This window comes from Tetranychus urticae, chromosome 3 (genome assembly GCF_039701765.1).
Source record: "Tetranychus urticae isolate SD_2017Ah chromosome 3, NJAU_TeUrti_SD_1.0, whole genome shotgun sequence".
NCBI classification, from domain to species: domain Eukaryota; kingdom Metazoa; phylum Arthropoda; class Arachnida; order Trombidiformes; family Tetranychidae; genus Tetranychus; species Tetranychus urticae.
The window spans coordinates 10,279,848-10,293,872 of record NC_142960.1 but is presented as its reverse complement, the minus strand read 5'-3'; the positions used below and the strand labels follow the sequence as shown (position 1 = coordinate 10,293,872).

The window sequence follows — 14,025 nt, the reverse complement described above, 5'->3', positions numbered from 1 at the left end:
GTTTGTACATTTAGCTTTAGTGAATTATCTCAAGGAACACAGGAGACGGAATTCTGTGGAAACTCTAGTCGAGAGATTTGTGAAAGTAAAAAGTTAAAGGTAAAAGGCTAGTTAAACTGTTTGATGAAAATTATTTGATGGCTTAGAGAAAATTCTTTACGAAATCGCTGGTACCTTGGATTATGCAAAATGCTCGAGTTTTCACCGTTGACAGGTAAATGGAGAGGAAAAGCGGTTCAACCGAGAAATTAAAATAGAAAAACGACTTTTTTTGGGAAAACAAGTGCAAACAAATCAATTCCGAATGAAGGAAACCAAATCAAACAGATCTAATGGTTTTAAGAATGAGGTAAAAATATATTTGAGTGAATAAAAGTTTGCTTGCTTTTCAAGCCTTTTGCATTTATTTTAATAACCTGTTATCTGTTTAGCCTAGAGGTATCCATGCAAGTGAAAAATGTGCAAAATTTGTACAAAAATTGATGAAATTTCAGGAAAAATGATTCATTCGAAAGAAAGAAAATTATGAAATCTGAATAAGAATGACACTATTTTTGATTGATGATATTAGGATACATTTAGGCTGACAAACACTCTTTTCATCGCGATCAAAAACTTGCAATAGAGTTGATATCAAATATGAATATCAAATGAGATCAAATTGAATTAAAAAGCTCAATTTTTTTGGATTGATTTTGATTGAAAGGTGTTTAACAGGTTATTTTCACCCTGCTTATGACTTGTCATTGGAAAAAAAATCACGCCCAAATTGCCAATGCGATAAGAGCCACAGATTTGCATAAATGAGTGTCTGGTGAATCGAGCAATGCTAAATGACATTTCTCTATCATCCTAGAGATTATGACTGAACTCATCTAAGCCAGAATCCTGTAATTATACGTTAACGATGAGTAGTTTTTCCCTGATATTTTTTCACAGTAAAAGTATCGATACTTTGTCTGTCGATAATATTCGATATCTTATATTTAATTAGTACAATACTTTCAGTTGTTTTTAGAGACTCTCAGAATGACTCACTGCACAAACCCATGCTTCAATTGTACTCATTAAATACTCGATACCTTTGCGGTTGATACCGATTCTTTTTAACGATACATTTTTTAATATCGGGAAACACTAACGATGAGTACTTACTGTGACCATAGGTGGAGCTATGCTAATATTATACTAACCTTAGTTAGGAGTTCGGATGAAATATGCCTACAGAGCAACTTTAACTAGTAGAGGCAATGCTATGTGTTATTGTTCGATAGAAAAAATGTCAAAGTTTTGTGTTTGAAGATTTTTCAAATACAGGCTGATTTTTGGTAAATTGTCAAAGTCGAAAAAGTGGCACATGCTGACGCATACTGAGCCATTTTAGGCTTCTAAAAAGGTTCTGTCCACTGATCTCATGGATAACATTGGGCAATGAATTTTCTCAAGATATCAGCGTTCAAAGTCAGGAAGTCTTTCATAGAAAATAATGGGACTCACAAGTCAGTTCGAGAACTTACAAATGCTTCAACCAACAAAAGTGATAGGTTTAATCGATCAGTTATACGGACACAGGGAGGAGCGTTAACACAATTTGATCAAATCACAAAAAAGACAATCATTTGTTAATTTTAATTCATTACTTCATTACGCAGTATTTATGTTACCGGCTTTTGTTTCAAGCGTTAGTGGAGAGAAAGTATTCAGGTTTGGGTTGATGTTACATTAGACCCGCTATTTCCGACCATTAATTGAGCAGACATTTATTAATAAATATGTTAATCTGATTGTAATAAATGACCTGATTTTAAAAATTGATCATTAAATGATTCTCGATGCATCCATCGACTTATTTTTCCTCATTTTTCCTTATTTCTCTTATTGCCTCCTGGGTCAAATGGGTTACTCGCACATTTATCTTCTGATTGATTGCTGTTTTGTGTTGCATCTTTATTCATTAAAGCATTAATCATTGCTCAAATTTTATATCATAGACAATGCACTAAATAGCTGTGGCTAAATAATTTGCATATCATCATGAATTAACCCAAAATTGACGAATAAATTAAGGAAGAAGAGAGAGAGAGAGAAAAAGTGGAGATTGATTTTCTTGGTTAGTGTTACCAAACATTTTTGTGCACAAAATATGTGAACAATCACATCAATTTATTGATCTCGTGTATTCCGATTAATATGTTTGTAGTTTAAACGTATCTTATTCCAACTGAGTCAAACTGTCTTTTACATGTTCAATTTCATGTTGCTACAATGAAAGATGATACATTGTAACAAGAAAAATCGATTGATTTACGATAAACAAGATGATGATAGTTTCTTGGCTCTACTGCTGTTTTTATTCACTCTACCTGTCTATCGCCATGCATTACTTGTTACACAGATTCCATGATGATGTTCTGTAAACAAGTTTCCAAATGAAAGATGAGGTAAATCTATTAACATTTTAGATGCAACAGAATAAATTTTATCTGTATCAATCATTGAAAATAGTAAAGATAAAATATGAGAAAAAGGAAAAATCAAATGGTTGCAAAGACGAAAGGAATTCATTGCTATTTACAAAAGTAAATTTAGTAATACCGAGGAATACCAATGTGCAACTATTTAGAAAACTTTTCACTAACATGTTGTCAATCATTTCAACTTTACTGTGAACATTGAAGAAGATGGTGAAAATAGTAATGGTGATGACCTAAGGGACCAAAGGAATGTGACTTTTATCACAAACCTAATAACTTCAATCTAGTTATTTTTCATCATGATGACTGCATTTACCATTTATTCTTGTTTTTTCAACTTGCGATCTTTTACTGTACAAGGAAACCCAATAATAGTGCAATTGAAGGATGTACGGACTAAAATTGAAAAACTAAACTTTGGACAGATAAGTAAACTTTCACTTATTTTGATAAAAACAGCTCCATCTCTGGCCATCAATAAGAGATGATGTAGGCTCAGATGTTTTTGATTAATGTAATGTTTTGTACTTATTAGATAACCAAGTATTTAATTAATTTTTTGCTATTAGCGATTGAATCTTGGTGAGAATATTTTCTGAATAACTATTAATAAACTAATAATTAAGACTAATTTTAAACAAGTAGTAGGAAACCATACGCTTCTGATACTAAAGGAAACGAAAACTGGCCAGTTTCAGGCAGTGAATTAGTACTGCTTGTGATCAGAGGCATTCTTTTGACCATTTCAAACTTCTGAGTTAGTGCTAATTAGTGGTGTGCTAATATATCAAAACAACCGATATATATCAATATTTTTTTCACAAGAAAATATCAATATGATTTACGATATGGTATCGATATAAAAACATTGAAAAATGGTTAAAGTTGCACCTTTGGACATTAATGCGTCCAATTTTTTCATGAACAATCTTTCTTGAAAATATCTGTGTTTTACAGCTAAAAATGTTGAATCGATGGTTGAATTGATGGTTGAATTGATGGTTGAATTGATGGTTTAATTGATGGTTGAATTGATGGTTGAATTAAGGCTACGAATATGTGACAAGAGAAGCGGCAATCCAATTGTAGCCATAAATCTGGATAAACATCAAGATGTTGAAGGCGAAACTTACAAACAAGGTAACTATAAGTAACAGCTTCATCATCACCAGGCTGACTGAAAGATATGCTACAAGAGTGAGCCAAATCCACGCAAAATTCAAGATAAACTCAGATCGACGATCAGGAAAATTAATACGATCACGAACTGAACCGAACGCTTGAAAAAACGATATGAAGTTTTGACCCAAGATAAGGACTCTCAACAACTCCCTTTGGGAATTTTCTTTATCGAAATAGACGATTATTCACTAGACCAACACGGAAGCAATTATGCTGGAAAAGATGAGCAACAACAGGCTGGGAATTAAAGAATGGTAAAACAGCACAAATGAGGAAGCAATATCCTCGGACATCAAAAAACCAATCAAAAAAGGAAGCTGAAAGCTAGAAAAACAATAAGCGATAAATTCGGATTGAAACGAACTCAGGAAGGAAACTCACGAAAGGAAAAGAGTGAAATTAGTTAATCCAACGGAAAATACAAATGTATTAAATGTCCATTAAATTATTAAGGTCTTACTTACAAAGTATGTCATTAATGAGTTTTTTAGACCCTTCCAATAATGGCTCAGTCTATCGACACAATACTAGCTTATGAAAGTAACTTGACATAGCTTATTCGTACCATTCGCCTGGCAGTGTATTGAACATACAGATTTTAACCCCTATTTAATTATGGCCCATTGACAAATTTACTGCCATTGTCTGGTATTTCAATGTAATAGACTTTTTTGTTAGACATTCATCTAAGTTACATTTCGATGTTGTGATCACCAAAAATTATTCTACGTGAACTCATTAGCAGTATTGAATCATCAAAATGATGAATGCATACCAACTATCGATCAAGGTCATGCAAATTTAGTCCATTCGGCAATCCAGGAACTAATTCAATAAAGCATTCATTTCTGCGCTCATCTTTAGGAAATGGAAAGAGCGAGGATTGCTCGTTCGAAGAATGACCACAAGTTTTTCAATACAAGGCACTTAAAGGATTTTAATATTTGTAAGATTTTAAGGCCATTTAAAAACATTTATTAATAATAACCATTTGTGGACAATAATTTCCATTTAAATTAACTAAAATTTAGTTAAACTAATAATTAAATAAAGGACGAGGTCCAATTGACCAAGCACCAGTTCCAGACATTTTCAAGTTACCACTTTGGAGTCTTAATTTCAACTCCCCTCAATAATCCTTTAGTTAAAACAAAGTATTTGTTTTGCCCTTCTGACCATTGTTAAGAATGAGAAATAAGACAGGGGAATAGACAGAATAAAGAAAGAGGAGAATAATTTAAACCATTTCTCTTTCTCAATTTAAACACTTAATGTTTGAATCTTACATATTGTAAAGAATTCAGCCAATTAATTAAATATTAATTAATATTTGCATAATTGATTTAATGTAAGAGCAAATGTCAAAGTTATATTCAAGCTTTAATCAGAATATAATAGTTACAGAAATTCAGCTCATTTCATTTTTAAAAATACTCTTAGGTAATAATATTCTTAGGGAATTGATGAAAGTCAAAAAATTGACAATTCTGCTTATCGCCAGTTTATGTTTAATTTCGTTAATATTTCATGAAAAAGATAATTGAAAAACACAAATAATCTAAAAATCGCAACTCACTTGCTGTTATAGGCAAAAAGACAGAAAAACTGAATTAAAGTTTCATTTAAGAATTAACAAATTACCCAGAAAAATGCATTAAAATTGTTTTTTAAGGCAAAAATGTAGTCAACTTTTTCATTGATTAAAATAGTTTCTATTGCAAGCTCCGTCTGAGAGTCAACATTTGAGTTTTATTTCACACCCTGCAAAATTATCATTAAATGAAGTCTCTTGTTACTGTCATCTACCAGATTATGTCAGTAAATTTATGCTCGGTACCTTAAAAAGCACTATTCTCCTTTTGTTTATGTTTGTTCAACGTGTTTTTTAGTTATGCCTCGGCGTAATCTCAGTATTCTTGAAAAAACCTCATTAATTGAGGACATCGAGAATTGATGATAAAGTGAAATTGTTTATATTGAAATGCTTAGAGAAAGGAATCCCATTGGAAGCGACTTTCATCATTGAAAAGGCTAAAGTGATTGCTCATGCGATGTGTTACTTTAAATTACAGTGCTCGTGGCAATGGTTTAAATGTTTTAGAGAGCGAATTAAATTGAAACAAGGAACTTTGTCTGGTGAAAGAATTTCAGTTGATAGTGAAGTTATTAAAGATTGGCGAGAAAACAAGATACCGATAATTATGCCGAATTGGCAAAAAGAGTTTGTTTTCAATTGCGGTGAAACTTCACTGTTTTGGCGTCAATCTCCATCAAAAACCTATTTTATATCTAAATCAGATCATATTGGAGATAAGATATTTCATGAAAGAATATCAATTCTTTTCTGTGTCAGCCAAGCTGGTCAATCACTTAAGCCCCTTATAATAGGTAAATGGGCAAAACCTCGTTGTTTTTATAAAAATTGTCTTGTAGATTTGGACCTACATATGTTTCACAGTCAAACGCCTGGATGAATCACAATTTATTTACTGATTGGTTGAAAAATTGGCATAACGAACTTGTTGGTCAAAACAAAAAAGTATTACTTTTATCTTAGTTGGAAAATCTTCAGTATTAATTTTAAGGGACATAAAATTAATACTGAAGATTTTCCAATGATAACTTTCAATTTCCTTCCACCATCCACTACTAGTCTTAGTCAACTATTGGATGGTGGAGTAATTAGAGCTTTCAAAGCTAAATACTTAAATATCTTTGTTAAATATATTTTAAATGGATTCTGGTCGAATGAGTGATATTGTTAAAAATATTAATTTACTGAATTCCTTGAACTGGGTGGATGAATGTTGGAAAGCTATATCAGAGCAAACTATACGCAATTGTTGGTCCCATTTTGGCTATGTAAGCCTTGATTTAATAAAAATGATAATGTTCATGAAGAAGAGCTTGTTACTAATTTAAATGAATTTTCCCTAAATTTAAAGAATTGGTGTTCCTCCGAAGAGTTGATTGAACAAGTTTCATTTGATTACTTAGATTTTGAATGGACTATTCTTACACCATTTTCGTGTAAATAAGCGATTCCGGGTAGTGACATTATCTGGTAGATGACAGTATATTACTCTTTGGTAAAAATTAATCAATTTATTGCAATACAACTTGAATATTTTAAAGTTGTGTTTGATTCTCATCATCATCTTCTTGCTTCGACCATCCAAAATCATCTTTTGATTTATTCGCTTCTCTCGATTTTACTTTAATGTAAACATAAGGACCAACGAAACCAGCAAAAAGGCCAACAAATAGGAATAACATGATAATACCAAAAACTCTTCCACCGCTGACTCCAGAAACTTTGCTGCCCTGAATATTAATGGAAAGTGCCTCTGCTTTGGATTTAACAGTTAATTCAAAATTATGACAAATGGATGAATCCAATGATTCCGTATTAGGATCTTTAATTGAATATGAAGTTATTTGACATTGAGCGGGTGCTTTTCCTTTAGGACAGAAGTTGAATGATTTACATGATTGATCATCATCACAAATAGCTGCACATTGATCCAAATCTAAATCAACTTCGGTGTATAAGACTTGACTTACAAGTTTCATTCCAGTTACTGTGTATTTTTGAGAGCTTTTCACTGCAAGAAAAAAAACGAAAGAAAAAGTTCAATAAAGTGTTCATAAATTTATATGATTCGTCGCCATTAGTACTTACGAACATAAATATCACAGAGTTCATCATATTCTGTATTTGTTGCGGTCGCATAACTATTAACAAATGAACACTTATCATTACTACAATATTGAAATGAAACACAATCTTTTGAAGTATGACATTCCGAAATACAGTCAGCCAATTTCATCTCCTTAACCGCTGTAGTTGTCTCCTTGAATTTCAAATCAGGGATTCCAGCATAGTCAGACCAATAGCTATTCGCATAAATCATACAATCTCGATCATATGTTCGATTTTTTTCTATCTGCGATCCCGTCCAAATCGATACAACGCATTCCTTCGTATCTTTTCGGTCGCAAAATGAAAAGGTCTCACAAGGTATATCTTCATTCTGAGTACAGGCACGATAACAATCACCGAAACGGTTGATCCCAGGAATTCGGACAGTATAAACACCATCTATTGTATCGAATTGATCGTCACGATATAAAAAGTGAAATGGTTCTGTTTGCTCTTCAACACCGTTTTGAGCAATGACATCCGTTACTTGAAAAGTAACAGCCTTGGCTGTAAAACAAAAGTAAATTTAAGTGATCAGTTCAAATGCTATCTGTTCAAACTCAATCTTAATGATATCAATTATGAACGAAGATATTTACCTTTTTCATCAAGATTCATATTAAATGTTATGTGTCCAAAGTAATTAAGTATATGATCATGTAAATCTGATAAAGGCTTTTCTCGACCTAATCGATTCAGTTTTTTGTATGGATCGGTGTAGATACTACAATAAGATCTGTTGCTAGTTTTGCTTATATTCTTCGCGTTTGCAGTGCTAAAACAATGATCATCATCCTTACAATAGATTATAGCACTTTGAATATTGAATAAAATAAAAGAAATCAGAATTAAATGCTATCCAAAAGTAAACATTACTCAAAGTAGCACAACTTACGCTCCATAAGGAATGAATGATGAATGATATCGAAGGCACTCCTCAACATCATCAGTAACAGTTTCGTGTAATATGCTAATTGATTTCGGTTCTTCTGTGTAAAAATCATGTGGTAGAACATCTTTGATCCATGAAAATAAGAGAAAAATCAAAAGAATAAAAATTTTGAAAGGAATATTCTATTATCTATTATTTCAGAAACGATTGATTAATTTACTTACCAGAAATTTTTGGAGCTTCAAGGAAAGTAACATCAGCTTCAATCACTTCTTTCTGGAATTTAAAGTCGATATCAGCAACTCGAATGAATGACATTTCTAATTGTCCAAGTAGACTTGATCGAAACAGTTCTCTCATTTCATAAACTGAATCTTGTGACTTTTTTATGCATCCATCAGAACCTAAATTATGCATCAATGAGGTTTGAGTAATTAAAGAATAACTTTGAACCAAAACATTACCTTTGCATGTTAAATGAAATTTTAAATTTAATCTTTCTTCTTGGTATTGGAAGCAATTAACTGATTGTAGAGCTTCTTGGTAAGTAGACTCAGGTAAATCACTATTTGAATCATAATAATCTCGATGACTTGAATATGATAAATAATATGAACCCTGCAATATTCAACAGTTAAGTATTATATTTTAAATAATAACTAAATCTAGTCTTACCTTTCCATCTTTTGAGTAAGCTTTTATTGAAGCTGCAACAAGACTGTAGCCATTGAAAATATCATTTTTGTACTGAAATAAAGGAAAGAAATATTAAGATATTTCATTGGAATGATGTCCAAAAGGAAAGTCAAATAAAACTTACAGATGAACTCAAATACTGTGTTGTCACCACTTTATCATATGTTATATCGTTTATAACTCGATTGGTCTCAGTGGATTCCCAAACATGAACCCTATAGCCTGATCTATGTTCCTGTAAATACAAAGTCGATATGAATCGTTCATTAGTCAGTTAATGAGTGATTGGTTAAACTTACAAATATTATCTCTCCAAGATATTTCAATGTCTTTGGTAGCCAGAGTAGTTTTGCTATCGAAAGTGAACCACTTTCATCAATACCAGTTGCACCATAAACAAACGGTAATGTAATACAGGATCCAACACTTGATATACGATAACCAGCACCAAGTGAATAATCGATGAGCACTTCCGATTGAAACTCATATGGTACATTGAAAATTTGTCTCAAAATTTGATGAGTTTCATCAGCATGAAACTGAATAAAAAATTTATTAATAATAACCGATTTTAAAGAGCAAGCAAATAATTCTAGTTACCTCACTTGTTATTGGATTATCATAATTTTCTTTTTCAGCAGCTATGAAATGAATTTTGAGCGTATTGAGTTCAGGGAAGGCAACATCTTCATTTAGGTATACTGGGCAACCGAATCCTGGTGTAACCTTGTTAGAAAAAAAATTAATATTAAATTTCTAATCAAAAAACTATCGAAACAAAAAACTTACCTGAACTAGTTTATCCAATTCTTGTTCAGTTTGCGATTGTAAATAAATGTCTAAGATGAGATTCTCGCCTTCTCCTTCAGCTAAAGTATCAGGATTGTGACCAGTGAATACAATTTGACTTGGCTGTTGAATTCCGTTCATTTGGTTAAGATTATCTATTTTTTAATAAGATCAATTGACAGTAAATATTATCACTAATATAGCAGTCAAATTGAAAATTAGACTTACTTTGATAAAATAAAGTTATATTAAGTTTACGATCCAAATCGGTTGAGACGCTGTGCATAAGAGTACCTCGGATAATCTCATCGTTACCATTCGCCTATCAATTGCATTTTATTAAAATGTCTTGATTATTAAAAATAAATGTTTCTATTAATTACCCAATCAAAGCCACTAAAACGATCCAAGACCGATGGACCCAAAAGCAGGATAAGATTAGTTAAAAGTTTATTTACACCAGGCAATAAGTTGTCCCACTTTAGATCATAATTGTAAACATCACATTCATTGTCTAGAATATTGATATTATCATAAATGAAAACTCATTAGTTATCAATAAACTCAGATCACTATCAAGTAATTTAGGATTAATGCATGATTTCATCAAATGTTGAATTATGTTCTACATTCTACATTCTAGTGTTCTACATTCTAGTAGTTAATCAAAATTTACAAGCAAGCAAAACAATTTATGTATAAACAAGCAAGACTTACCATGAATAACGAGACGTTTATTGTTGTCCTTTGAGTTTGTGTACGAATAAAAGACATTGACTTCATTTTCATCTGAGTTTATTTCGATTCGTCCAGCCCTTGGACTTCCTGAGTAAACCGATTCTTGAATTTGCCAAACATGGCCAGTGTCCTTAATTAAATAGTTGATAAATTGAGAATAATTTCAGCTAAAATTGAATTAAACTAACCTTGTCTGTTAAAGATGCATGAATAATCCTATTGATATTACTGTGGACTGTAGCTCTTGATCCCATTAAAGATGCTTCAAATTACAAAGACAAGTTGTTCATAATCAATAAACAATTAAAAAATATTTCAATTAATTCAATTTAATACTTACTGCAGTTGATAATTGAACAATTTAACAGCAGTAAAAGTATATAGCAGAACATCTTGAAAAGTATTTGATTTCTCATTTTCAGTGTCTAACACAACAATTAAATATCAAACAATTATTTTGATCCTTACTTTTTAAAGAATTGTTTTGCCCTCTCTGATTTAACACCTTTAGTTATCAGCCATAAAAGTTAATTATCATAATACTCCAACAATCTCTTCAGACAATCTCATTGTTTTTCAATATCAATCATCGTTTAGTATTTAGAAGCTATCAGAACGATAAACGATTGACAAAAATGGAACTAATTTGTTTATTGATTTCACAAGATTAAGTTCAAATAAAGGCGTTATAATGCAGTTCTTGAACAAACTGAACATTCAGTGCAATAATTCTCTATATTTTTATCATTCATCATAAAGCTTTCAAATGTTACGATCTTTTGGTTCATTGTTCACATATTAACTTAATATCTCATAAATAATCATGTGCTTGGTGGCCTCGGTGCAAGGCAACATTAATTCTTGGAATTTGTCCATTGCATTGTAGTGATATGTCATAAGAAATGGCAGTGTTTCAGAGCACAGTGATGAAACTGTGTGTACTGGTGATGAACAGCCGTTTTTAGTTATCTCCATTCCATTGCAATATTTCAGCTGGCATTTACATTTGCTGATATTATCAGTAAAATGTCTTAAAAGTTGATCTTGAAATTACTTCTTCTCAGTTTCAAAGTGTAAATCTTGAGGTACTCAGGTAAATACACATTGATTGCCCTGAAGTGATTGCTGTCTAAACGCGATTGAACTCATTGGATTTTATTGCTTTCTTTTTTTCATTCAGACCTCTTTTTTAATTCTGTTTAATCTCTTTTTCACTTTGCTATTACTTTAATACCTTCTTTTGCCTTGAAAATCAATCAATCTCAAAGGAGCGGTGCCAAAAAATCTGACTTTCGAGTTAAGAGTTGGAACTTTGTGAGTTCGTAGGGCCATGTAAACTGAGTCCATTAGTGGCATTAAAAATTTTCTCCGATCGACAGTTTTCGAGAAAATCGAGGTCAAAGTGCAAACTTCGATCGCCTTTTTCACATGGGATAAGATTTTTTCATGAAACTTATTTTTCTGGGGTAACTTTTGATGGCTAAACAGAAAATGTGATTATCTTGAAAAATAAAATTCTCTGTTTCTGTGATCACAGATCACTTCGATTTTCGGTTAAACCTCCGCCATTCTGTGACCATGAAAGCTAGAGATCTGAAACTTATTATTTGTCGATAAAAGTTGTCGGTACATATCATCGATTGAAAACTTTTTTCAATTTATCAACAGTTCTCTTGATTTTGGCCATTGGCCTGAAAACTTTGAACCTCGATATCTCGCGACTGGTAGTACCCAAAGTCACCATTTTTTTATCTTATCAATAGCTTTTAACATGGACTAGATAAAATTTGACATTTTAAATAATAAAAAAAGTTATAGCATTGAATTCATTGTTTTGTCAGATTTCATTGTCTGTTTAATAATGTGAATGGTTATTCAATCACAAATCATAGAACGCGTTAGAAAGATATTCATTTATAAATGAGAATCAGGTCAATTTTTGAAATGCAAATTAGTCTAATATTATAGTCAATGTTAAAAGCCATTGATAAGATAAAAAAATGGTGACTTTGGGTACTACCAGTCGCGAGATATCGAGGTTCAAAGTTTTCAGGCCAATGGCCAAAATCAAGAGAACTGTTGATAAATTGAAAAAAGTTTTCAATCGATGATATGTACCGACAACTTTTATCGACAAATAATAAGTTTCAGATCTCTAGCTTTCATGGTCACAGAATGGCGGAGGTTTAACCGAAAATCGAAGTGATCTGTGATCACAGAAACAGAGAATTTTATTTTTCAAGATAATCACATTTTCTGTTTAGCCATCAAAAGTTACCCCAGAAAAATAAGTTTCATGAAAAAATCTTATCCCATGTGAAAAAGGCGATCGAAGTTTGCACTTTGACCTCGATTTTCTCGAAAACTGTCGATCGGAGAAAATTTTTAATGCCACTAATGGACTCAGTTTACAGGCCCTACGAACTCACAAAGTTCCAACTCTTAACTCGAAAGTCAGATTTTTTGGACCACTCGTTCCAAAAGAGAATGCATCAAAAATTGAAAAAATGAGAAAATTGTGAGCTTTTTGCTACAAGAAAACAAAACCAAAAACTCAACAAATTTTTACGTTTCATCAGTTGATATAATTGGTTGCCATTAGTACTTTCTAATATATTATCCACTTACTATCAAAAACCTCTTTTAAAATGGTGTGAACAATCTTACAATAATGAATTCATTAACCCCTTAAAACAAATGGGCCTAGAAGTTGAAAGAATAAACAAAAGAGTAATCAACATGAAACAACTACCAAGACCTATAAGAGAATTGGTATCAGGGCTTTTGATTCTAGGGAGTTTGACTATTAGTTCACTATTTAGTGTAGGTTTGGGTGCCATAACACTTGCCACACACAAATATGCTATTTCACGCACACCTGCCCAGAATAAGTTTTTAGTATACCGTCCAATATAAGCTTTGAAATTGACGAGTATATGTACAGTCCGAATGAAATTAAATTAACAAGGGAAGGTTGTTGACCCTACCTGAGGGATTTTAATGTGACATAGCGCGATCGATAGGGCAAACCTTCCATATTAACAGACTGAGTATCTTTTTTCTGTAAATTCAGTGTTTCCTTAGATTTTTGGGTTTAAAGTTGAGGCATTTTTGTTTTGATCAAAATTGAAAATCTTTAATTTAAAGTAGATGCGGTTTATTGAAAGATTTCGTTGAATGTCTCAGCAGAGCGTTTCGCGAATCGTCGCATTTACTCAACTCTTTCTAGAGAGTTGTTCTGCTGTTGTTTTACATTATAATTTACATCACAATTTTGTCATATTTCCTTACATATAAATATTTCGTTTTAAAGTCGTAATGTTAGGGAGAGGAAATGTTAGTCGGAAAAATAATAATAATACAAAAATGTTAGTAAATTAGAAGAAATAAGGGAAAATTTAGATGAAAGGGTGTTAGTAATAAGATGTCCTGAAGTCTGATATCTTTTGTATCCAGGGGCTTGGATGCTTACAGTCCTTTTGTGTCTTCGTTTGATTCTTTTTTTGATTGCCTATTGATTGATCAAGTTCCAACTTGCCCTCAACGATTGC

At 32.0% G+C, this 14,025-nt stretch overlaps 1 protein-coding gene across 1 annotated transcript; it reads right to left on the bottom strand.

The window, feature by feature from the left end:
* Positions 1–6,746: 6,746 nt before the first annotated feature.
* LOC107369611 (uncharacterized) lies at positions 6,747–11,343 on the bottom strand. The gene is made up of 16 exons (XM_025162369.2): positions 10,815–11,343; positions 10,663–10,736; positions 10,454–10,604; positions 10,120–10,250; positions 9,965–10,058; positions 9,737–9,891; positions 9,548–9,673; positions 9,247–9,486; positions 9,072–9,182; positions 8,927–8,998; positions 8,716–8,869; positions 8,476–8,655; positions 8,255–8,375; positions 7,959–8,173; positions 7,339–7,866; positions 6,747–7,261 (listed from the first exon to the last, which is right to left on the bottom strand). Exons 1-16 carry the CDS (start codon positions 10,888–10,890, stop codon positions 6,786–6,788), a joined length of 2,904 nt encoding a protein of 967 aa, XP_025018137.2. The 5' UTR covers positions 10,891–11,343; the 3' UTR covers positions 6,747–6,785.
* Between the last annotated feature and the right edge of the window lie 2,682 nt (positions 11,344–14,025).